We start from the raw sequence: 22,981 nt of genomic DNA, 5'->3' as shown, positions 1-22,981 counted from the left end.
TATGAACTTGAAGAGTCTTCTAAACACTTTTTTAAAAGATAGGCATTTAAGACAGCTACTAATATGTAGACAATCCTTTCATAGATACTTAAGCAAACAGATTAATTTGACCAAAGTGAAGAGTTTTATGCTCACTGTATTAACAACCTTAATTTTATTTGTCATTCCATGATGGAGTTTTTCCAGAGCTATTCCCAGGGTGAAATTACAGGTTTACCGAGTTTCTCTCAGAGTATTGTTGGCGGACTTCCCAGCTTAACATGTTTTATATTATATACAGTGTTGCTTACATTCCTGTGTATCTCTCCTCCATCTCTTATAAATTTATCTCCTTTTCTATCAGCCATGCACACCAAACGGCTCCGGTACTTTGAATCTTCCACTGTTCAATCACAAGTTAAAAATACTGTCTGTTACTTTGTTGCTTGTTTTCTCTCTCTCCTGACACAAAGCAGAACAGTATTGTTTTTTTAGATCTGTTAACCTCTACAACAGCTGTAGGGTAACCAGGCCATGCCCCCCCTGAACGACACAAGCAACTGCTACTCTTAAGTAGCGCACCCTTTGAAAATACCATTGGCAGTCCATGATCACCAAACCTCTTTGGCTATATCCAGCTCCAGACTCTGCACAACTTCACCTTCCTAGTCAAGCACTGACCCCCACCCCAGTATCTGTTTGCTCAACCCCCCCCCCTCCTGTGACATCTCAGCCTGAAGTAACTCCACCAAACTTATTACTTTTTCCCTCACAGTCGCTATAAAGTGGTAATTCACTTTGGGGGGAAAGACAGAGAGAGTTGAGCCTTTATAGGCTTGTTTCCAATAAGGCATGCACAATTCTTTGTATTTCCCATAGACTTGCATGGGGGGCAGTCCTCTGATTTGAGAGAGGTTGCCTTATACAACATTAAACAATTTCTGTACAAGATTACATGGTTCATCAGCACTATCTGCTCCACTCCTCTCCCACTTGGTGATCTCTGCTTCAATATACAGTCTTGGCATATAAACAAAATCCACTCTCTCCAAGAGAGAAGAGTAAGGTACCATCGTCCACTTGCTATGAAAATGCTCCCTTGTACATAGAGATTTTAATACGTCACCAGCTCTATTTATATTCCATTTACAAAGGCATCGATATACATACATGATATGTTCAGATCTGTGTGCAATGAATCTGTTTTCAACAGACAATAAGGAATACACACAAAAGATTTCCCATTTCATGTCTGAGAAGAATTACAATGGTGATATTTGCTACAAGCTACAGTATGCCTTTTGGAGTTAGTAGAACAACGTTCTAACAGGTGCCTCTTAAATCAGGAGTGTTCCTCCGTGCTGCTGCTGAAAGATCTGCTTCGGACGTGGTTTCGCAGCTGCTCTATAAGTTCTGGGTTTTGCTGCTGTATCTGCTGTGCAAACTGCTGTCCCCTGTAAAGTATTTTTACAAAGATCAGTAAACAAGGAAAACCCATAGTGTATGGTACTCAAAACACAGGAAACCAAGAACCAAGTTCTTAACTAAAGCAAGCTCTTGGGTCCAAAGCACCCAAAGGACTCCGTCCATCTTGTCTGTTCCTGCCCATGCTCATGTGAGGACAGTTTGCTACAGAAACCAAAACTAACAAGTGCACATCTAGAGGGGACCTGAACAATGACCTGTTTGGTTGCCACCTCCAAACTGTGGAACTCACTATCCAGACAGAGATTACTTTGACCTCACTGTTGCAGGTCTACTGGTGTCCACTGAAGACCCACCTATTCCAGAGCCCTCCGATAAGCATTTCATCCTTGGATTTCAGTTTTGCTTAACTATTACTGCCCTTTTGAGGTTTCATAATTGTAATTAATTGTTTGTAATATTTTGTGAGCTGCCTTAGGCATGCCTGGCATGGAAAAGTAGCATGCCAATATAATAAAGGGGAGAATTGCAGTCTTTATCTGACACTGGTCAAGAAACACCCCAAGTTTTCCATAGTCAGGAAAGACAAATATGTACAGAATTGCCCTTTAATGTGGTGGAAAACCATTGGATGGCAAAGGCCTTAAATGTCCACCAATGCAAACAGCAAAATAGTAAACAGAAATGTAGATGACTCCATATCACAGCAGATTAAAAAATGAATAAAACTTTTTACTTTAAAAAGTATATTGAAACTTCAAGACTTTATCTCGTTTTAATCAATCCTTGCTTAGAACGTAGGCTACACTGTTTCTGTTTTTAATGTATATTATTCATTTTACAAAATGTATATCCCAATCCGTGCTTTCCTGTACTCACAAGGGCTACTGAGGTGGCTAACAAATTAAAACACAAATAAAAATCACAACTTTATAATGCCATAGAGTCCACCTTTAAAACCAATTTTTTAAAATGCAAAAACTCTTTATTCCATGACTCATTACTTGAGAGCAAATGAATCTTGTTGTTGCTGATTGGAGGTAAAGGTAAAGGTTCCCTGGCTCGAAAGCCAGTCGAATCCGACTCTAGGGTTGCGGTGCTCATCTCCGTTTCAAAGCCGAAGAGCCAGCGCTGTCCGAAGACGTTTCCATGGTCATGCGGCCAGCATGACTAAACACCAAGGCGCACGGAACGCAGTTACCTTCCCACCGAAGTGGTACCTATTTATCTACTTGCAATTTCTTGCTTTCGAACTGCTAGGTTGGCAGGAGCTGGAACTAGAGATGGGAACTCACTCTATCATGCGGCACCCGGGTCTCGAACTGCTGAACTACTGACCTTCCACAGCCTGCAGTTCAGCGTCTTAACCACTTGAGCCACCGCAACTCCATCTGATTGGAGGAGGGAGGGGTAAATTGCAAGACAGCTTCTTTTAAGTTAAGAGTGTCCTGCTGACTTCAGCTGACTAACGAACAAATGATTTTGTTTACAGACTGTATCACAGCTTGGACTCTTTGCTGTCTTCTTTAAAAAAAATGTTACAATTGTATGCGGCCCTCCTTCAAAAGACCTGAAAGCCGTTTTCAGCCTCAGAACAAACCTATGAGGCTGAAAGGAAGGAGCCTGCCCAAGGACACTCACAGTTAGCAAGTCCTATGCTTTACTACTATTATTATTAATAACTAGCAGATTTTTTAATCCCATTCTTGCTCCAAGGAGCTCAGGGCAGCATGAGGGAAGGGCTGTGGCTCAGTGGCAGAGCATCTACTTGCCACGCAGAAGGTCCCACGTTCAATCCCTGGCATCTCCAGTAAAAAGGACCATGCAGTAGGTGATATGAAAGACCTCTGCCTGAGGCCCTGAAGAGCTGCTGCCAGTCTGAGCAGACAATACTGACCTTGCAGGAACAATGATTTGATACCATATAGGGCAGCTGCATGTGTTTATGTATTCCCATTCTCTGTGTTACCCTCACAACAATACCTTGAGGTAGGTTAAAGGTAAAACGTAAAGGTTCCCTTGCTCGAAAGCCAGTCGAATCTGACTCTAGGGTTGCGGTGCTCATTTCTGTTTCAAAGCCGAAGAGCCAGCGCTGTCCGAAGACGTTTCCGTAGTCATGTGGCCAGCATGACTAAGCACCAAGGCGCACGGAACGCTGTTACCTTCCAATTGAAGTGGTACCTATTTATCTAATTGCAATTTCTTGCTTCCAAACTGCTAGATTGGCAGGAGCTGGAACCAGAGACGGGAGCTCACTCCGTCATGCGGCACACTCGGGTCTTGAACTGCTGAACTACCGACCTTCCACAGCCTGAAGTTCAGCGTCTTAACCACTTGAGCCACCTCAGCTCCACTGAGGCAGGTTAGGCTGTGAGAAAGTGTGCATTGTGGCTGGCTCAAGGTAACCCAGTGAGATTCATGGCAAAGCGGGGATGTGATCCTGGGTCTCCCAGATCCTAGTCAGACTCTCTAGCACCATTACGTCCTGCTGGCTCTCACTTGTCCTTCCATACCCAAACCTACCTTGTTTTAAACTGGGAGCAACACCCCCACCTGCCAACTCTGGGTTGGGAAACACCTGGAGATTTAGGGGGTCGAGCCTGGGGAGGGGAGGGACCTAATTGGTACATAAGGCCATACAGTCCATCCTCCAAAGCAGCCATATTCTCCAGGGGAACTAATCTCTGTTGCCTGGAGACCAGTTGTAATTCTGGAAGATCTCTAGGCCTCACCTGGAGGCTGGTAACCCTACCTAGGATTCATATACAAAAAGCAGTTGTAGCTGCTGTGTTTGTTGTGTCTCACACTAAGTGGCAGGAACCCACAATCTATGTAGAAAAGAATCTAACAAATGCTCACATTATGAGCGAGATCTGTGGTTTTCATTACTATTTGACAAAAGCAAGAGACACCATTATGGAAATCTACAACCTCATACTTGGACACTGGCTGCGAGGCATTTGTGAGCTATTTCGCAGATAAAGTCTTGGCGCTCCACCGCGACCTCCCCGCCAAAATTGATACAGTGAGAGAACTCGAGGCCCCTTGCACGTCTTTGATTTTGGATCATTTCAGCCCGCTCAGCCTGGAGGAAGTTGACAGATTGCTCACAGCTGTACGCCCAACCACATGCAGCCTTGATCAGTGCCCTTCCTGGCTTATCAAAGCTGGCCATGAGGGGTTCCAAGGTGCCCTAAGGGAAATTATCAACAAGTCCCTCTCTGAGGGGCTGTTCCCAGGGGCACTCAAGGAAGCGATGGTCCGCCCTCTCCTGAAAAAACCATCTCTGGATCCAGCAGAATTAGCTAACTATCGGCTGGTTTCCAATTTGCCCTATTTGGGCAAATTAATTGAGGGGGTGGTGGCGAGACAGTTGCAGGGCTTTATGGATGACACTTCCATATTAGATCCCTTCCAGTCTGGCTTCTGCCCAGGACACGGGATGGAGACGGCGTTGGTCGCTCTTACGGATGACCTCCGGAGGCATCTGGATCGGAGTAGTTCAGCGGTACTGCTGTTGTTGGACCTGTCGGCCGTGTTCGACATGGTCGACCACCAATTGCTGACCCACCGCCTCACCAACATGGGGATCCAGGGGCTTGCCTTGCAATGGCTTGCTTCCTTTCTTCAGGGTCGGGACAAAGGGTGGTGCTAGGGGGACAGCAGTCCACGGGACACCTGCTTGAGTGCAGAGTCCCTCAAGGGGCAGGGCTTTCTCCGATGTTATTTAACATCTACATGCACCCCCTTGTCCAGATTGCTCGGAGGTATGGGCTGGGGTGTCACCAGTACGTTGATGACACAAAGCTCTATCTGATGTTGGGTGGCCAGTAGGACTCCAGACTAGAAGATCTGGACCGGGCACTGCAAACCATGGCTGGTTGGCTTAGACTGAGCTGGCTGAAGCTGAACCTGGCGAAGACGGAGGTCCTGTGCCCGAGTCAGGGTGGTTCAGGGGTAGGGATCCCACTCCCGACCTTCGGTGGGGCACCTTAACAATTGAGGCCCAGGTAGCAGCCACGGCTAAGTCGGCCTTTTACCACCTTCGACTGATTCGGCAGTTGGTTCCCTTCCTTGACTGTGATGACCTGGCTACAGTGATCCATGTGATGGTCACCTCAAGACTAGACTACTGTAACGCTCTCTACATGGGGCTGCCCTTGTCGCAAATCCAGAAGCTGCAGCTAGTGCAGAATGCCGTGGCCAGGCTTCTGATGGGCCTTCCTAGATGGGAGCATATCCGGCCTGTGCTGAAGCCACTGCACTGGCTGCCAATAGCATTCACTTCAAGGTACTGGTACTCAGCTTTAAAGCCCTATATGGCCAGGGTCCGACATACCTGAGGGACTGCCTTTCCCCATATATGCCCCAGAGAGCACTATAGTTGGGGTCACAACATCGATTGACCCTCCCAGGCCCTAAGGATGCCAGGCTCACTGCTAGTAGGGCCTTTTCAGTGGTGGCTCCATACTGGTGGAATGAGCTCCCGGAAGAGATCAGGGCCCTGTGGGATCTTCTACAGTTCCGCAGGGCCTGCAAGATGGAGCTCTTCCACCAGGCTTTCAATTGGGAGCCGCCCTCACCACTACCACCAACATCTGTGGTTATGGGCCGGCCCCAGCTTTGAGACCGAGCCATACCATCGCGTGACGCCACAAAATTACTTAGTCTGAAATTGTCTGCTGTTACATCATATAGCTTGCCATCTCGATTAGTGATGGAATGTTTAGTACCACTAGCACTTTATGATTACCTGAATGTTTTAAAATGTTTTAATGTGGATTTTGTGGTACTTTGTACCGATTACTGTAAGCCACCCTGAGCCTGTACGTGGGGAGGGCGGGATACAAATGGAATAAATAAATAAATAAATATAAATAAATACTTGACAGCTCTGCTGTAACTCATCTCCGGTGGGGTTTGATTATGCCAAACTCAATCACAATAATTACTATTGGCATACCAGCTGTAATAACTATAGTCAGCCAACAGGGCAACATTGATGCAGTCACCAATCACAGGTATGTACCATCAAGACTGAGGTTCTTTTTGGAAAGATGCCACACACTGTCAGGTAAGCTGTGTGATCAGAACACACACGCAGTGTGGGCACTTCCCTGCTACTTGGGAAAGGAGAAAAGAACAACTCCACCATTACCTTTGTTCAAGGCTTAGAATAAGGGCCTGAAATGGACAGCAGTGACAAGGTTCACAATTCTGATCAGCCTATTTATCGGCACATCCATTTCCCCACCAGGTCAACGGAAGGAAAAACAGGGAGATAGTAGGCCCTACTTTCTTTGAAGCCTTCTCCCCCAGGAGAGTTGCCAATGGAAACTCAACTGTGACTGAAAAGCTTCAAAGACTCCCATTTGCAAGGAGGAGACACTGTAGCAAAAAGTAGCTAAGTTTCCCTTTTCCAGACCAATCACCTACTTCCCCAACAACTTTTGCTCCCAAGCAGGAAAGATACAGAGATGCATTTCTCCTTTTTTCCCCCTTCTAAGCAAGCATTCCCATAGCTTTTAATCAATGTAGCAAAAAAAGCCACAAATCTTAACATAGCCCCTTTTAGCACATCAGTTTCCACAAATATGAGCCTCCAGAGTTAGTATGTAAATTAATAGTACTTACGCATGTATGAGGCTTGACAAATCTGTGAGGCCACCAACACCGGCAGCAGGGCCCCCAATAGCGTTTGACATCATACCAGACATCCTATGCAATAGATATTGCAAATATTGAGATTTCCTTAATGATAATTGCTCTTTACTGTATTATAAGCAATGAACTGCAAGTAAACTTAAAGGTCACCATAACTAAATTACAGGAAAAAGGAGAGTTCAAGAAGACCATTCACTGTTAATTTTCCCCTGATGCAAAACTGGGAGTTGCACAACACACAACTGATCTCTTGTGCTACTTTCATGAATTGCAGTGGAATTTATACCTAAGAATTTCCCAATGAATTAGGTTGCATAATAATGAAGTGTCTTATTAATCAAGCTCAAGCTTGGTTCATGTAGTATGTTCTTTTCCTAGAACCCAGTCTAACCTTAGATCCTGAGTCAAGAAGAACCAGTCTATTCTCCCCCCTCCTCTGCCATACTACATACAAGGGAGCTCCCGGCCGCCGCCGAAGGCAATGGCGGTCGGGGGCTGGTTTGCCGCCGCGGGGAAGGCGGGACGGCAACAGCGTCCCACCACAGAGTGCTGGGACGTGGGGGGGGGGGCGGAGCCGGCCTGGCCAGGCTCGACTCCACTCCTGCCCCCCAGGTCAGTTGCAGCCTCGTGCTCGCCCGCCTGCCCTGTTAAGCTAGTGTAGGCTGAATTTTTCGCTATCACCTAAGATTGGCAATGGGGTGGTAGTGTTTTCGCCTACCTTACACTGGAACAGTGGAACAACGGTTAGGGGCGTGGCGTTTTTAAATAGGTTGGTCACTTTGAGCAGAGATAAGGCAGCGGAATTGGTGAGCACCGTAAGCCGTCCCGTCTTTTGGGAATTGGGGGGTCTTCAGGAACGGCTTGCGGGCTATTAAGGCCCCGGGTGGTGAATGAGGATCCCCTAGGGGAGCCTCTTGGGTAAGCTCCTCTCTGCAAACTGTAGGGTTTCAGGGGTAGGCGCTCCCGGGAGGCGACCCGTGGCTGGGCTGCTGGTCGCAAGCCAGATTAATGGCCCAAGACCGGGGTTGGTGCCTCGCCCATATATCAGACAAGGAGGCTGGTCAGTCTGACACCTGCCTTGTCTGTTCCGCTACTTAGGATGTGCTCCCTTGCCGGTTGCTGTTAATAAATTGTATATAGTTAATAAAGTGGCCCTTGTTTGATCCAAACTGTTGTCCGTCTCGTTATTCCGGCTGTGGGGGCAAAACTTGTAGTATCTTTTTGCTCAGGATAATTCCTGAACTGCCAGTCATCAAAAAGTGCTGGCTAACATTCCAACTCCAGGATTCCGCCACTGAAAAAAAATGAATACTCAGGCCCACATGGTCAGTGGCTCTCAGAATAACATAATACTTTGGTATGCACAAGACTTTGCATTCCATGCTTATACTTACAGTTGCTGAACTTGTGGATTCTGCATTAAACTTGCTGCCTGAAATAGAGGAGATGAGTTGTAATGCAACCAGTCTTTCACTGGACAATTTTGAAACAGACCACTCTCTGGCAGCATTGTGGAAGAAAGTTTACCTTTTTAACGTACCATAAAATTAACTATTTGCTACAGAAATGTTTTTCAAAGATATTGTTACAGTACCACAACATTATTGGTTAAAATATACTATGGGGCTTGGACAATACTAAAAACAATGACTATTAGGTCAACAGGACTGCTCAAAATGATCATATAGGTGAAGAGAAAGCAGGATGGGGTTGAAGATAAAACAACTGTTCAAACAAGCAATGAAACAGATTAAACAAAAGGTCCCTGTGGGACCTTTTATTGCTCCACAGGGCCTGCAAAATGGAGCTGTTCCGCCAGGCCTTTGGTTGAGGCGGTGGGTGTCCATCACAGTTGGCCTCCCTGCTCTTAATCTGGCTCCCAATCCGCTGAAAGGGCCCACCGATTCCACCTGTGGCTCTAACAGATGTGAAACTCTTGCTACCTATATGAATTTTTATAGTTCGTTTTAACTGTTTTTAATGTAATTTTATTGTAACAAGTCTTCGGCTCGGCATCTATTTATCGGCGGCTAGATCGATAGTCCTTTCTCGGCTGCTGGCGCGACGTCCCCTCCAGGCTCCCGACACTTTTTCCGGCAACCACAGCAGCGCCGCACAGGCGCACGGCTTCATGCACGCTTTCGGCCGGCTTCGTCCATCAGGCACCGCTGTGCCTGCATCATTCGTCGTGCGCCCTCAGGACTCTGCCGTCACTGCCGCTGTTGCTCAATGTTCCTTCTGGCCACCAGGGATCGCTCTGCTCCACTCTGCTCCACTCTCCAGCACTCGCCGCTGCTGATGTTACGCCGTTGTCCGTCGCCGTACTGCCATCCGCATTACCACCATGCCTCTTCGTCAGAGGTGGGTGCCCCCTACCCATCTAAGGGTAGGTACCCATTCGTTTACTTGCATTAGATGTTAATTAGCTTTCGACCCGCTGGGTTGGCGGGAGCTGGGACGAAGGCCGGGAGCTCACTCCGGCCGCGGTGGTATTCGAACAGCCGCAATGGCTGCTCTTAGTTGTTAAAGCAGGCGTTTTACCACCTGCACCACCGCTCCCTTCTGTAAAATAAATAAATAAACAAGCATAGCAAATAATGTATTTTAAACGTACTCACCATACTAATGAAGGCAGGGTTGTTTATCAAGCTTGCCATATCAAAACTCAATCCAGTTCCAGTCTGAAATTAAAGTATATGCATCAACCACCACACTTTTGAGTTAACTAAATTACTGAAACAGATTTTAAAGATAACTTACAGGGCTGGCCACATCTCTTAATTTTTGCTCAGCTACTTTCAAATTTGATTTATAGGAGTCGTTTTCTGGATCGAGATCCAGGGCTTTTCGGTAACTATTGATTGCTTCTTGGTATTTGTTCATTGAAGTCAGGGCCAACCTAAAATGAATGCGGGCAGAGCCAACATGAGTACAAAATGAGTCAGTCTCTCTCTCTTCTGATCTAATTAATATTAATTTAAATGAAACATTTTAATCTCACACTATTTGCTTAGTTTTTGAGTAGAGACAAAGCTTCTTGTAGTGTGTTGTAATCACACAATAAACTGGCAATCTGCAGCATCCGATCAAGTGGTAAGGAAAATTTTTAATCACACATCTGCACACAATCTAAGAGCTATAGTAAAATTTGATGCCTCTTGGCAGAATGCTGTCAACAATGGCTCTGTGCATGCACCATGGTAAGCTTCTACTTAGTCTGTAAATTTCAAGGGGAAATTACAATATGAAATTGTGGGACTTCAGTTCATTCTCAAATTGAGAACAATGAACTCCAGCCCCCTGGGCTGAATAGGGACAAAGGATTCTTATCTCAATGCAGGTGCTAATTTTCTGCCCCCAAGCATTTCCCTCTTCTCTAATCAAGCTGATTACAACATGCATTGTACCTCTGCATCCTTCTCAACACCCCTCCCATCTTCTGATTAGGGTAACAGAACTCAGAGATGTCCATTTCTAGCCCTGTTTGGCAAAGGGAGCTTTGACTATCAAAAGCTTATACCCTGGAACTCTTGTTTGTCTCTAAAGTGCTCTAGCTGTTAGTCTGTAAACAGTTATCTGTATTCATTCAAAATGTGACATCCACACAGAAGGAAAGATTCCTTTCATCGGGGTAAGAATAAATTGCTGTTAACGAATTCATTTCAATCTCATGGATCTTGAAAGTAACTGGGCTTCCATTAGAAACTTGAGAGCAGACTCTTTCGAAGTCACATAATCTAAACTGTTTCATATTAGCTCAGCATTTCACTATGAATTACCTGTGCAATCCAAATTTTTCAGACTCTGGTGTGGATTCAGGTGTCCTGTCTAGGAAGTCATGCAAAGACTGTTCTATAAAGATTACTTTTATAATACAGTAATCTACAGAGAACAGAATATAGTAATGAGAGTTGTGAGCGAGTGATTTGGCTCCTGCATAAATTAGTTTGCTCTGGGGCCATCCTTCCTGAGCTAAAACAGAAATCTGTGAGCCAAAGGCTAAAAAACTGTGAGCTAGCTCACACTAACTCAGTTTAGAGGGAACACTGCTTCCCTGTTGGTCAGGGTAGATGTCTGTTGATAGTCCAGTTATATAAGGGGAAGTGAATTGAAAATACAAATAAAATAACATGCATTTATTCCTGTATATAGAAATCCCTGGGATTCACACAGCAACCACTGTAACAGTCAGAGAAGAGTAACATTAATTTGCTAGGGCTTTAAAAACTGTTTAAGATGCACAAAGCAGCAGGAGGAGTTGGGTTCTAAGTCACGGAGAAGCCTGACAGTGACTTAGTCCTAAACCCAGTTGTACCTTTCTGCGTCCCCTGATTTCAATATTTGTTCTATGAATACTAGTTTGGCCTAAAGAACAGTTAACTGAAATATAGATTATTACTTCTTTAAACTATTGGGCCAAAGAAAGATAATCTCAATTCCTTTGGGAGGATCACAGAAATTAACAATACTTTCTTATCCAACAAATATTTTCTCTGTTCTAACTGTAACTATAATGGTACATTAGGCGCTCCATAGTCAAAAAGTATTTTTATTATATCCCAGTGATGGTTGAAAAACTGGCAGTTATGAGGAATCTTTTATCTTGATTTTTAAAAAGGGTTGCTATTGCTGCTGTATCATTCTGGCCAGCATATTAACTGCAGTTTGATTTCTCAAGACTGAGCTTTCGGGTGTCGGTATGTGAGAAAAGATATCTACAGAATGAGTAAATTTCATAGGCTGCTGCTAAGAGATCAGCAGTTCTCACGTTCTAAGCTATGGTGAGACAGTTTGATATCTCTGACATTTAACTGTTTTAAGACAATACACTTAAAAGCAGTCAGTCAGATTTTATTATGGCCACAAGCCATACAGGAGCAGAAAAAACACTGTTATTGAGTTCAGTAGCAATTTCAAGACTAACAAACTTTATTGTAGCATAAGCTTTTGAGAAACACAGCTTTCTTCATCAGACGAAGAGAGCTGTGTTTCTCGAAAGCTTATGCTACAATAGCTTGTTAGTCTTAAAGGTGCTACTGAACTCAATAACAGTGTTATTGACTGACGAAGAGAGCTGTGTTTCTCGAAAGCTTATGCTACAATGAAGTTTGTTATTCTTAAAGGTGCTACTAGGCTCTTTACTATTTTGCAGCAACAGACTAACACGGCTAACTCCTCTGGATCTATGTTATTGAGTTAACTGCCCACATAAAAATCACAGCATACATCATCCATCCTGATATAACTAAGAATTTAAGGGTTAGAACTTGAGTCCATTATTCACGGGATGTTATCCCGGCCTGTATTTTCATCACAAAGAACAGAAACGTAGCTACGGATACAGTAGTTCTTGGGTCAGCCCCTGCCAATAAGATTGACAATCTTCTGCTACAGTTATTCAGATAACTGGCTCACTTACCCCATTCTCCCATATGCTTTGCTGTATTTTGGATCTATTGCTATGGCTCTTTCACAGTCTTTTATTGCTTCATTGTAGTTGTTCAGTTTGCTCTGAGCAGCGGCTCTGAAGTATGAAAAAGAATTTGTTCTTATGAATTCACTGCCACAGGAAGTGGTGGCGGCTACAAGCATGGACGACTTCAAAAGGGAATTAGATAAGCATATGGAGCAGAGGTCCATCAGTGGCTATTAGCCACAAGGTATAGATAGGGACTCTGGGGCAAGTGATGCTCTGTCTTCCTGGTGCTTGGGGGGGGTGTCAACAGTGGGAGGGCTCCTAGTGTCCTGGCCCCACTGGTGGACCTCCTGATGGCACTGGTAGTTCTGGCCACTGTGTGATACAGAGTGTTGGACTGGATGGGCCTTTGGCCTGATCCAACATTGGCATCTCTTATGTTCTTATGTTCTTAACTGAGCTCCAAAACATGAATATCAACAATATATGGGGAGGGGTCATGACTTAGTGGGAGAGTCTTCCACTAAGTCATGACGGAGCTGGAGACTGGGACCGGCATCTCTTGGTTGGGAAATTTCTGAAGGTATGAGCAGAGGGGCACTGTGCATGCTTTGTCGTGCAATTTTATTTGCTGTGAAAATAATACATCACATAAATTTTGCTTGCTGAGTACAAGAGACCCGCTCTACTATGAACACACACTCCCCTCCGTGGGGGATAATGCCATACAGTCCACCCTCCAAAGCTGCCATTTCCTCCAAGGAAAAGGATCTCTTGGTCTCATGATCAGTTGTGATTACGGGAGACCTCTAACCTGAAGGTTGTCAACCTGACCCAAACCTCTGGAGAGCCACTCCCAGTCTGCTTAGACTATATGGATGTTGACAAACCTATAAGTCTGAACCAAATTAGGCAGCTTTGTATGTTTAAACAGGTATTGGTCTAACCACCAAACTGTCTGTTACATTGAAGCCCTATGATTTAAATTGATTTGCAGGCCACTCCTAACTATACTTTCTTGGAAGTTAAGTCCCATCAATTTTAATAGGACTATTTCCAAGCAAATAGATTCAGCATTGTATTTATTTATTTATTAAATTTATATCCCGCCCTCCCCGTAGTCCTAGTCCCAGTTTAATGGACAAAACTGGCTTCACAAATATGACCGCTGTAGGGGTAATAGAACAGGCTAGAGTGAAAATGAGAAAGGCCAGCTAACAAGGAACTACCATGGGACTTTAGTGACTGGACCAGGGTCAGAACCTGGTGATGTTTTGACTCTAGCCTTCCTTAAGGGACTACTGGAAAGATCATGACAAGATAAATGCACATGAAGTGCTCTGAACACCAAATAAGTTAAGTACATGCTAGTATTATTGTTACGCATGCTAGCTGTGAACTGCGAGCAGAAATTAGAGAGAAAAATAAACCTTCAAGATATTCGATATTTACCTGTTGCAATAATAGACAGCATTATTGGGATCCAGTTCTATAGCCTGATTGTAACAATCCACTGCAGCGCCATAATTTTCTTCCTTCATGTGATTATTACCTGAAATAAACAGCAGCAATAAACTTGTGTTTAATTAAAAAGATTGAATGCCAAGTGTGCACGAATGCCACACATCACTGTAAACGACACCTCATAAAGCAATGATGCAAATGATACCCTTCATGATTCACTGTTCATAAACAGACACTGTTTGGCAATTTAGCATGAGCTGAGTGGCACTGTGCTTGCTTTGTCATGCAATTTTATTTGCTGCAAAACAATATATCACATAATTTTTTTTCTTGCTGTACAAGAACACCTGCTATTTTGAACACCAAGGCAAAGGCTTGAGTGGAATTAGCAAGTCAGTACAGTTTTTGGTAAACAGAGCTTTCTAATAACTGGATTTGTTATCATTGAGATGCCATATGAACTACAAAGAAAGGGGGCGTATGTTTTAATAAATATCAGAACATACTGATGGCTTGAGACACACCACTAGACCTCACCCCAGTGTCTCAAATCTATAAACTAGGAATAACGTTTATGACCTGCTGGACAGGCATGAAGCGTGGGTAGACAGCCATACAAATAAATTCATCATAAATGTTAACTATAGCAATCACAATGGCTTGGACCCAGCAACTCCCTTCTCCTATGAAAAGAGCCTTGTCCAGAATAAGGAGCCTTGTCGTGAGAGCAAGATTTTCTCTGTTAGAGGAAAACTCCTCATTTAGTGAAAGAGAGCCACTGGATACAACCCAACAACAACTACTGCCACTGGTAAGGTACTGCACTAAATTGGTGACAACTACACAAGTGAATTCAATTGCATGGAAGTCATTCTGGTTATAGGAAATGAAGATGATAGCTCTAGGAACCTCCTCCTGTATGAACCTGTGCTCTAACTTCATTTGGCACACCTATCTCTTCTTTTACTGCTTTCACTGCAGGGGGCAAGTACTGCCGTGCATGGAAGTCATTCTGGTTATAGGAAATGAAGATGATAGCTCTAGGAACCTCCTCCTGTATGAACCTGTGCTCTAACTTCATTTGGCACACCTATCTCTTCTTTTACTGCTTTCACTGCAGGGGGCGAGTACTGCCGACTCATGAGCATTCTCCATTGTTGTTCCCATCTCACAGAATGGGCTTCCAGAAATAATCCCTGAAGGCTCTCTCTCTACCTTTCCAAAAGCCTATAAGGTTGCCAGTGGTTAATGCTGATGACTTAGAATGCAACTGCGATGGCTGTATTTTTACACTTACATTAATTGAACTGTTTTAAACTTGCAGTAAATTTGCTGTGCAAATCTAATCTTATTTCTTTGCTCAAATGTGCTTCCACCCTGAGGTTTAAGGAAGGGTACAATATAAATCTTTTTTTATTAGTAAACAGGCACTCTATACATATGGAGTAAGATTGAAGGATGTGATGGACTAATGGCTGAAACCCAAAGGGGGCAAGAATACTGGACAGTTAAAAGTGACAGCCTGCGCAAGGGAAAAACACACTAAAGCCAACATATGAAGAGATGTATAAAGATAACAATCAGCCTGATATTCCACTAGGGCTACTTGAAAACCACATACTATCCTCATTCCTTTATTTCATTACAAGTAAAATATACAAATATTTTCATGTCCAGTAATCTGGGCCACAGAAGCTATGGTTAAGTGGTTAAGAGCGGCGGGCTCTAATCTGGGAGAACTGGGTTTAATTTTCCCCCTCCTCTACATGCACCTGCTGGTGTGACCTTGGGTCATTTATAAGTTCTTTCAGAACTGTTCTCTCAAGGGCAGTCCTAGAAAAAGCTCTCTCAGCCCCACCTACCTCACAGGGTGTCTGTTGTAGGGAGGGGAAGGGAAAGGAGATTGTAAACTGCTCTGAGACTCCTTTGGGTGATGAAGGATAGGGTATAAATCCAATCTCTTCTCTTCTTCCTCTTCTTAAATTCATATATCTAACACAAGGAATACTAAGGCTGCAATCCTACACACACTTCTATAGGGATAAATATGACATCAGTGGGAATTCTAAGTAAAAACACATAAGATTGCACTGCATTTTTGGTTTTGTTCAGCTTCTTAAATTTCCTCCAGATCAGCCATCACACTAATCTCTTCCGAAACACAGCATCTACCACTCTACAATATAGTTTTCTACTAGACCAAAAGCCCATCCGTGCAAGAGCCATGTTCTAGTACGGGCACCGACTGTAAGAGCTATGATAGAATGAAATTGGTTCCTCTTTTTAATGCATACCTTCATCCTTCAGCTGGTCAGCCTTCTCAATATCCTCTGGCAAAGAATCTGAGAGGGGCAGTATCTCGTTCTGTATGAATTTTGAAAAAGAAAAGTCTCATTTCTGGATAAGCTTTCTAGATAACCTTATCTCTGTCACCACACTAAAACAGAAATTCGGCCACAATTAGCTGTTCTAGAATGAACACAAATAATCCAATATAAGAATGGAGAAATCAGTGGATACAAACCCTTTCATTAAGTGCATCTCTGAACTGCAAAGAAGTCAGTCAAAACAACACTGTGACACGGAGTATTCAAAGTTTGTTTTTCCACTCTTTAACTATATGTTTGTATTCTTTTAAAAAGGGAAACAAACCCTCTGTCCAACTCTTGGACACACAAGTACAGTGGTCCATGCTGGATCGCATCACATAAGCCAATTTTGATGCCATTAATTACCTATGTGGGAGTGTGGAAGGGCTGAATTTAGACCGCTTCCTCCCAAACCAGCAATCAGCATAGTCAAAGTATTTGTTTGATAGATCTAAATATACCCATTCTTGCACACAACCTAAAGCCATGTGCAAGGAACCTATGGTGTGGGACTAGGCTCAGTGTTATCTCAATAACATGCAACAAGAATGATTATGCCTCAGAAAGTCTGTGTTCCAACATACAAATCTAGCAAAGGAAATTTATAATAAAGGTAGAAGTTAGGAATATCTTATACATTATTTGATTATAAATATACATATTACGAATTAAGTATGGTAATTTTCAGGTTAATAAAAACATCAGAAGAATCAAAATAGTCTTAAATAAACAAACCATCTCACTCTCAATTTGCAAGGCTATGAGATTGAAAATTTACTCTTGCCACTTAGAATGACTTATTAAATCTGAGAGCCCTAGTAAAAATATCAATAAAATCCACTGTAGTCTAAAACTGGATAGGGTAGTCTTAAAATTCAAACTTGCATTTGGTTTATAAGAGTTCTGAGATTTTTAAACATGTTCATTTCACAGGAGTGGTATATATCACTCACAGGAGAGGAAGGGAGTCCCGTGTTTGTCAACCAGACTGCTATATACCAGCCTGACTCCAAAGGGGTAGCCATTTATATACAAACCTGCCTGCATCATCCTGTAACACACATTCATTGTGCAGCACAGCACAACCACTTGCTGTTGATCACATTTGTTAGATACAGCCTTACTCACAGTCAATCTATGCTAGATGACACAAAGCTATGCTAGCCATGACACATTCCATGGCTACTACCATGCCAATGCAGTGCAGCTCAACTAAAAATTCTGTCTCCACCTGCCATCCTCCAATTCATATTTCTACTCTTAAATGATTAGATTTTTTTAGAATAATGGCTTATCCCACCTAACAGTTCAGTAGCCTCATTTTTTAAAAATACCCAGCTCCCTCTGTTTCCATCTTTTAAGCAAAACCGGGGTTGTTGTTTTAAACCGCAACTACTATAGCAGACTATTTTGACTTTTGTTTATCATGTACAGTACTTTCAAAGACCATGACACTAACTCATGCAATGCCTGCAAACAGCTGCTGCGGATGAGGCATGCAATCTGTTATCCCAGAGCAATAGCAAAAATACCATGCCAAACTAGTAGGGGGTATTACACTGGCACTGGGATACGTACACAAATGTTTAGGAGCTGGATGCCAGACAGTCAATAGAGGTCAAGATCTAAAACAATGAATGACAAGAGCCAAGATCTAAAGACTGCTTAAGATTACACATGGCCTTGGCAAGAGCTCAGTGGAATTTTTTGCCTTAGAACACCTGGCTCCCATATCACACGACAAACATCCTAGTCTCAAAAGCACTTTGCTGTGCAGCATGAAGATGGCTGTTCAGGATGATCATATCTCAGAAAGTTGGGCTCACTATTCATTCCTGTGTTCTATAGATTCCCATCCTAGCAAACCTGAAGCAGCATCCTATACATCTTGGCTATCGAGTTCCCTCTTAAGGCCCTGGGTGGTGAATGATGATTCCCTCTGGGAACCTCTTGGGTAAGCTCCTCTCTACAAGCTGTATGGTTTCAGGGGTAGACGCTCCTGGGAGGCTACCAGGGGCTGGGCTGCTGGTCGCAAGCCAGATTAATGGCTCAAGCCTGGGGTTGGTGGCTCGCCCACATATTAGACAAGGAGGCTGGTCAGCCTGACACCTGCCTTGTCTGTTCCGCTACTTAGGAAATGCTCCCTTGCCATTTTTGGTTAATAAACTGTTATATAGTTAATAAAGTGGCCCTTGTTTGATCCAAACTGTTGTCCGTCTCGTTACTCCGACTGTGGAGGCAAGGCATTTTCCCTCAATTGGAAACAATGGAGGATGGGGGTACTTCCTTCTGGGGCTCACAGAATTGGACCCCCTGGTCCAATCTTTTTGAAACTGGAGGAAGGGGGGGTTAGGAGAAGCACCAGCAACTATGCTGCAAATTTGGTGTTTTCTGTAATGAAATCACCTCCCCATGGTCCCAAGAGGCTATAAAGGTAAAGGTAAAGGTTCCCTTGCTCGAAAGCCAGTTGGATCCGACTCTAGGGTTGCAGTGCTCATCTCCGTTTCAAAGCCGAAGAGCCAGCGCTGTCCGTGGTCATGTGGCCGGCATGACTAAACACCAAGGCGCATGGAACGCTGTTACCTTCCCACTGAAGTGGTACCTATTTATCTAGCAATTTCTTTCGAACTGCTAGGTTGGCAGGAGCTGGAACTAGAGATGGGAGCTCACTCCATCATGCGGCACCCGGGTCTTGAACTGCTGAACTACTGACCTTCCACAGCCTGCAGTTCAGCGTCTTAACCACTTGAGCCACCGCAGCTCCAAGAGGCTATAAAGGAGCACAAAAAAACAGGGATTTTTTACATACCCGTATTATGCTTTTCAGTATGATTTGTAAGCTGCCTTGAGTCACAGGGAAAAGTGGGATAGAGATATTTGAATAAATAAGTAGTTTGGGCAGGTTGATAACATTTAAGCAACTTCCTATTTGTTAGGTTAGGCAGGGTTCTGAAAGTCATTGTTCCACCTCTGTTATACTTGACCTGTAATTTGTCATATTTCACTAAAAAAAAAAAAAAAGGAGACTGCAAGAGTTCCCCCCCCCCCAGTGCTGATATGTTTTCTAAGGCTCAGTGCAGGGCGACAGTCCGAGGCCATGTCTACCAGTATAGTGGACTGGAGCGGGTAGACCTGTTCTCCACAGGCCAGGTGTACCAATACAGTTGCAAGGGAAGAGTAGACCTGTTCTCCGAAAGCCAGGTCTACCCCATAGAGACATTTTCTGTAATGAAATTTGACTTGATTCTGTTTCTCTTATAATGTTTAAATTATTCATTCAAATTATAATGTTTAAAAGATTTCATTCAAATTATGTTTAAAAGAATTCATTCTGAGATTTTTACAAGGTTATGGAAATAATCTTCTAAAAAACTAATTTATGTGGTAGTCAAATGTAGACTCGCTCACAGCTTTAAGGCTACTAGCTTTTTTTGCTCACAAGGTAGAAGTTTTTGCTCACAACACTGTGGCGCTTAGAGGGGACATTGCTCGGCTACCATCAAAACTGGTGCTAAAGGAACTATCGTTTTATGTGGTTCTTAAGCTTTTCTATTAGCCCTACCTATCATCCTCACAAAACTGAAAGGCTCTCTTAAAAATATTTTTAAGTTGTAACACAGATATGTGCTAATTCATTGCTTACCTTATGACAACAGTCTGCAAACATGTCTGTCAAGCGTACAGGTACCGCAAGATGAGAATCCTCCAGACTGATTTTAAAAACTGTTTCCAAACACTGGATTGCCACTGTAAAGAAAGTAATGAACATTATTACTTTTTTTTTAAAAAAAGAGATTCCCCATTCTTGTACTGACATGCATAAATACTCTTATTGTTTCATGTCACTTAGTACCAATGTGAACAGTCCTCTGAAACAAGCAAACGAAACCAGCTATGGAAAGGTTGGATACACCTCAATCAGTAGGCTATTTTGAGAGCAAATGTGAATTTGTGCTTTTTTAATGTATTTCAAAGGGGCAAAACGGTGCAGCTGTTTATGCCACATTTCCCTCTGGGCACTAAACCTTCTCCCTGAGCAAACTACCTCTGCTGCAGAACAAATTAGAGTCCAGTGGCATCTTTAAGACCAACAAAGTCCATAATTATTATCCACGTAAACAAGACTCTGAGTGAAAGGTGGGGGATAAATCATCACCATCACCTCCTCCTGAAGGACTTGCCAGGCCAAGCCTTAGAGCAGGGATTCACAAAATATAGTCCTGTGACCATAAAGGCAATCCTGGTGACCAGTAAGGAAAACTTCTGCCATATTCTACTGTATAAGTAATAAGCTTGAGAAAAGCTGCCAGGAAAGAAGAAGAAGAGGAGATTGGATTTATACCCCGCCCTTCACTACCCGAAGGAGTCTCAGAGTGGCTTACAATCCCCTTCCCTTCCCCTCCCCACAGCAGACACCCTGTGAGGTACGTGGGGCTGAGAGAGCTATCTTGAGAACAGTCCTTGAGAGAACAACTCTGAAAGAACTTATGACTGACCCAAGGTCACACCAACAGCTGCATGTGAAGGAGTGGGGAATCAAACCCAGTTCTTGCAGATTAGAGTCCGTGCTCTTAACCAAATGCACTGTAATAACTGTGTTCCTCTGGGCAGTAAGTAAAAAAGGAGCTCACTTCCTTCCCTAATTGGAACAGTAAGTGAGAAAACTGTGCCTTATTGCCTACTAGAAATAATTTTTGTTTACCCAAGCCGAGCAACTATGCAAAGACTCCTGCCTGTTGGGCCTCATTATGACCTCACATGAACTAGGTACCCCTGAACACACTAAAATACTATCTTGTGACTATGCATTAAAGATCTTCTATGCAAGGAACCCTGTGTAAGTATCCAAGGAATCCCTAAGTTCCTTGTTTGAAAGCCATCATTGCTAAAGAAAATAAACAAGACTGTTAATGGCTCCCTCTTGCTTTCCACATAATTAATGCTCACACTTCCCTCAGACATCACACTCATCAATCACCACCAACCTTCCAGGCTTTCTTGTTCATCTGAAGTGAATGTATCCATCTGACTTTGTTCTCGCAAGAAATTGATGACCGAGTATACAAGGTGTTTGACAGATGACATTTTCAAGTTTGTGAAGCTCCCCTGAATCAAGAAAGTAGAAAAATCCAATTAATCTGAATAAATTCCAAAAAAAACCCCCACAGTAAAAATGGAAAAAATGTTTTTCCAAGTGTCATTCTCACTCTGAAAATAAAAATTAGTTTAAGAGGTGCAACTAGATTTTTTTAATACCGTTTCTGAGATGTGGTTATTTAGCTGCGAACAATTATTTAATGCTTAAAACTCTTAGCAAATGTTTGTAAGTCACAGCCTTTACTTCTTCAGAAAGGAATTCAGCAAGGGCATTAAACTGAATGCGTAACAGTTAATTAGGGATGTGGACAGAGCTCCTCTGTAATGGGCTGTGGAGCTCTGCATACCTCAACAACAAAGAAAAATGTAATTAAAGAATACTGTGTCACTAGCTGAGTATTTTGCTTTTCCATCACTGTCCCTCTCTCAGACAATATGGATTAAAAAGGGCTATGGCAACCATTGCTTTAAATAACTCTTTTGCTGGAACTTTAATTTGCCTCCAAGTGTGAGAATGTTAAAATGAAAAGTGAAAAAGGCAGTGTGATTATGGTTAAGTCCCTTGCATGAGGAGGGATGGATTGTTCATAAAACAATTGTTGGATAGCTCTCTAAGCATTTGTGCTTTTTTCTGCTCTCTGATATCTTTCTAATTCCTTTGCCCATGATTTCTGGATTTTTCTGCCCCAGTTCTGATCCTACTTTCTATCATGTGTAGGACCTAATCTGCTGTGTCAGCAGTGGCACTCAGCCCTGTCTGAAATTCTGAACGTGTGCTGTTATCTATATTGCAGAAGCATGAATTTGACCGGCAGGTAATATAGTACTACAGTTGCTAACCATGGTGCTGTTTTGCAGAAACAGGCTCTTTTTCTTAAGATTATCTCATTTGCTTTTGCGTCTCATTCCCTTCCTCTATAAAATTCTTCTCCCCAGTATCCAACATGTGGCACCCGTTTATGGTTAGCAGCAGTGAAATAGAACCTTCTGCTATGAGGAAGGGATAGCATCTTAGCATGGGTGATTCCCACCAATCAGTCAAGAAGGCAGATCTTAATTTTAAACTTCCTGCCTCCAGTGGGTCACCGACCGTACTCTTCAGTTCAAGTGTTCCTCAAGCTATATAATTGGTCCACTGCTTTTTAACTTGTTCACCGGCAGGTAATATAGTACTTCAGTTGCTAACCATGGTGCTGTTTTGGCAGAAACAGGCTCTTTTTCTTAAGATTATCTCATTTGCTTTTGCATCTCATTCCCTTCCTCTATAAAATTCTTCTCCCCAGTATCCAACATGTGGCACCCGTTTATGGTTACCAGCAGTGAAATAGAACCTTCTGCTATGAGGAAGGGATAGCATCTTAGCATGGATGATTCCCACCAATCGGTCAAGGAGGCAGATCTTAATTTTAAATTTCCTGTCTCCAGTGGGTCACCGTACTCTTCAGTTCAAGCGTTCCTCAAGCTATATAATTACTTTGTCTAAAACCCGGACGGAAAACTATAAAATGGCAAACATGACAGATGGATACTGCACAAGTCTAAGCAAAACAGATGATAAACAAGAAGA

At 43.2% G+C, this 22,981-nt stretch overlaps 1 protein-coding gene across 1 annotated transcript; it reads right to left on the bottom strand.

The window, feature by feature from the left end:
* Positions 1–1,255: 1,255 nt before the first annotated feature.
* Positions 1,256–21,402, bottom strand: SGTB (small glutamine-rich tetratricopeptide repeat (TPR)-containing, beta). Its single transcript, XM_015410231.1, has 10 exons — positions 21,303–21,402; positions 19,961–20,064; positions 16,243–16,312; positions 13,937–14,036; positions 12,488–12,592; positions 9,829–9,967; positions 9,687–9,749; positions 8,463–8,500; positions 7,039–7,122; positions 1,256–1,433 (listed from the first exon to the last, which is right to left on the bottom strand). Exons 1-10 carry the CDS (start codon positions 21,400–21,402, stop codon positions 1,322–1,324), a joined length of 915 nt encoding a protein of 304 aa, XP_015265717.1. The 3' UTR covers positions 1,256–1,321.
* Positions 21,403–22,981: the final 1,579 nt, after the last annotated feature.

The sequence above is a fragment of the Gekko japonicus genome, unplaced genomic scaffold (assembly GCF_001447785.1).
Source record: "Gekko japonicus isolate JY-2015 unplaced genomic scaffold, Gekko_japonicus_V1.1 scaffold179, whole genome shotgun sequence".
In the NCBI taxonomy this organism is placed as follows: domain Eukaryota; kingdom Metazoa; phylum Chordata; class Lepidosauria; order Squamata; family Gekkonidae; genus Gekko; species Gekko japonicus.
This window is presented reverse-complemented; position numbering and strand designations above follow the sequence as displayed.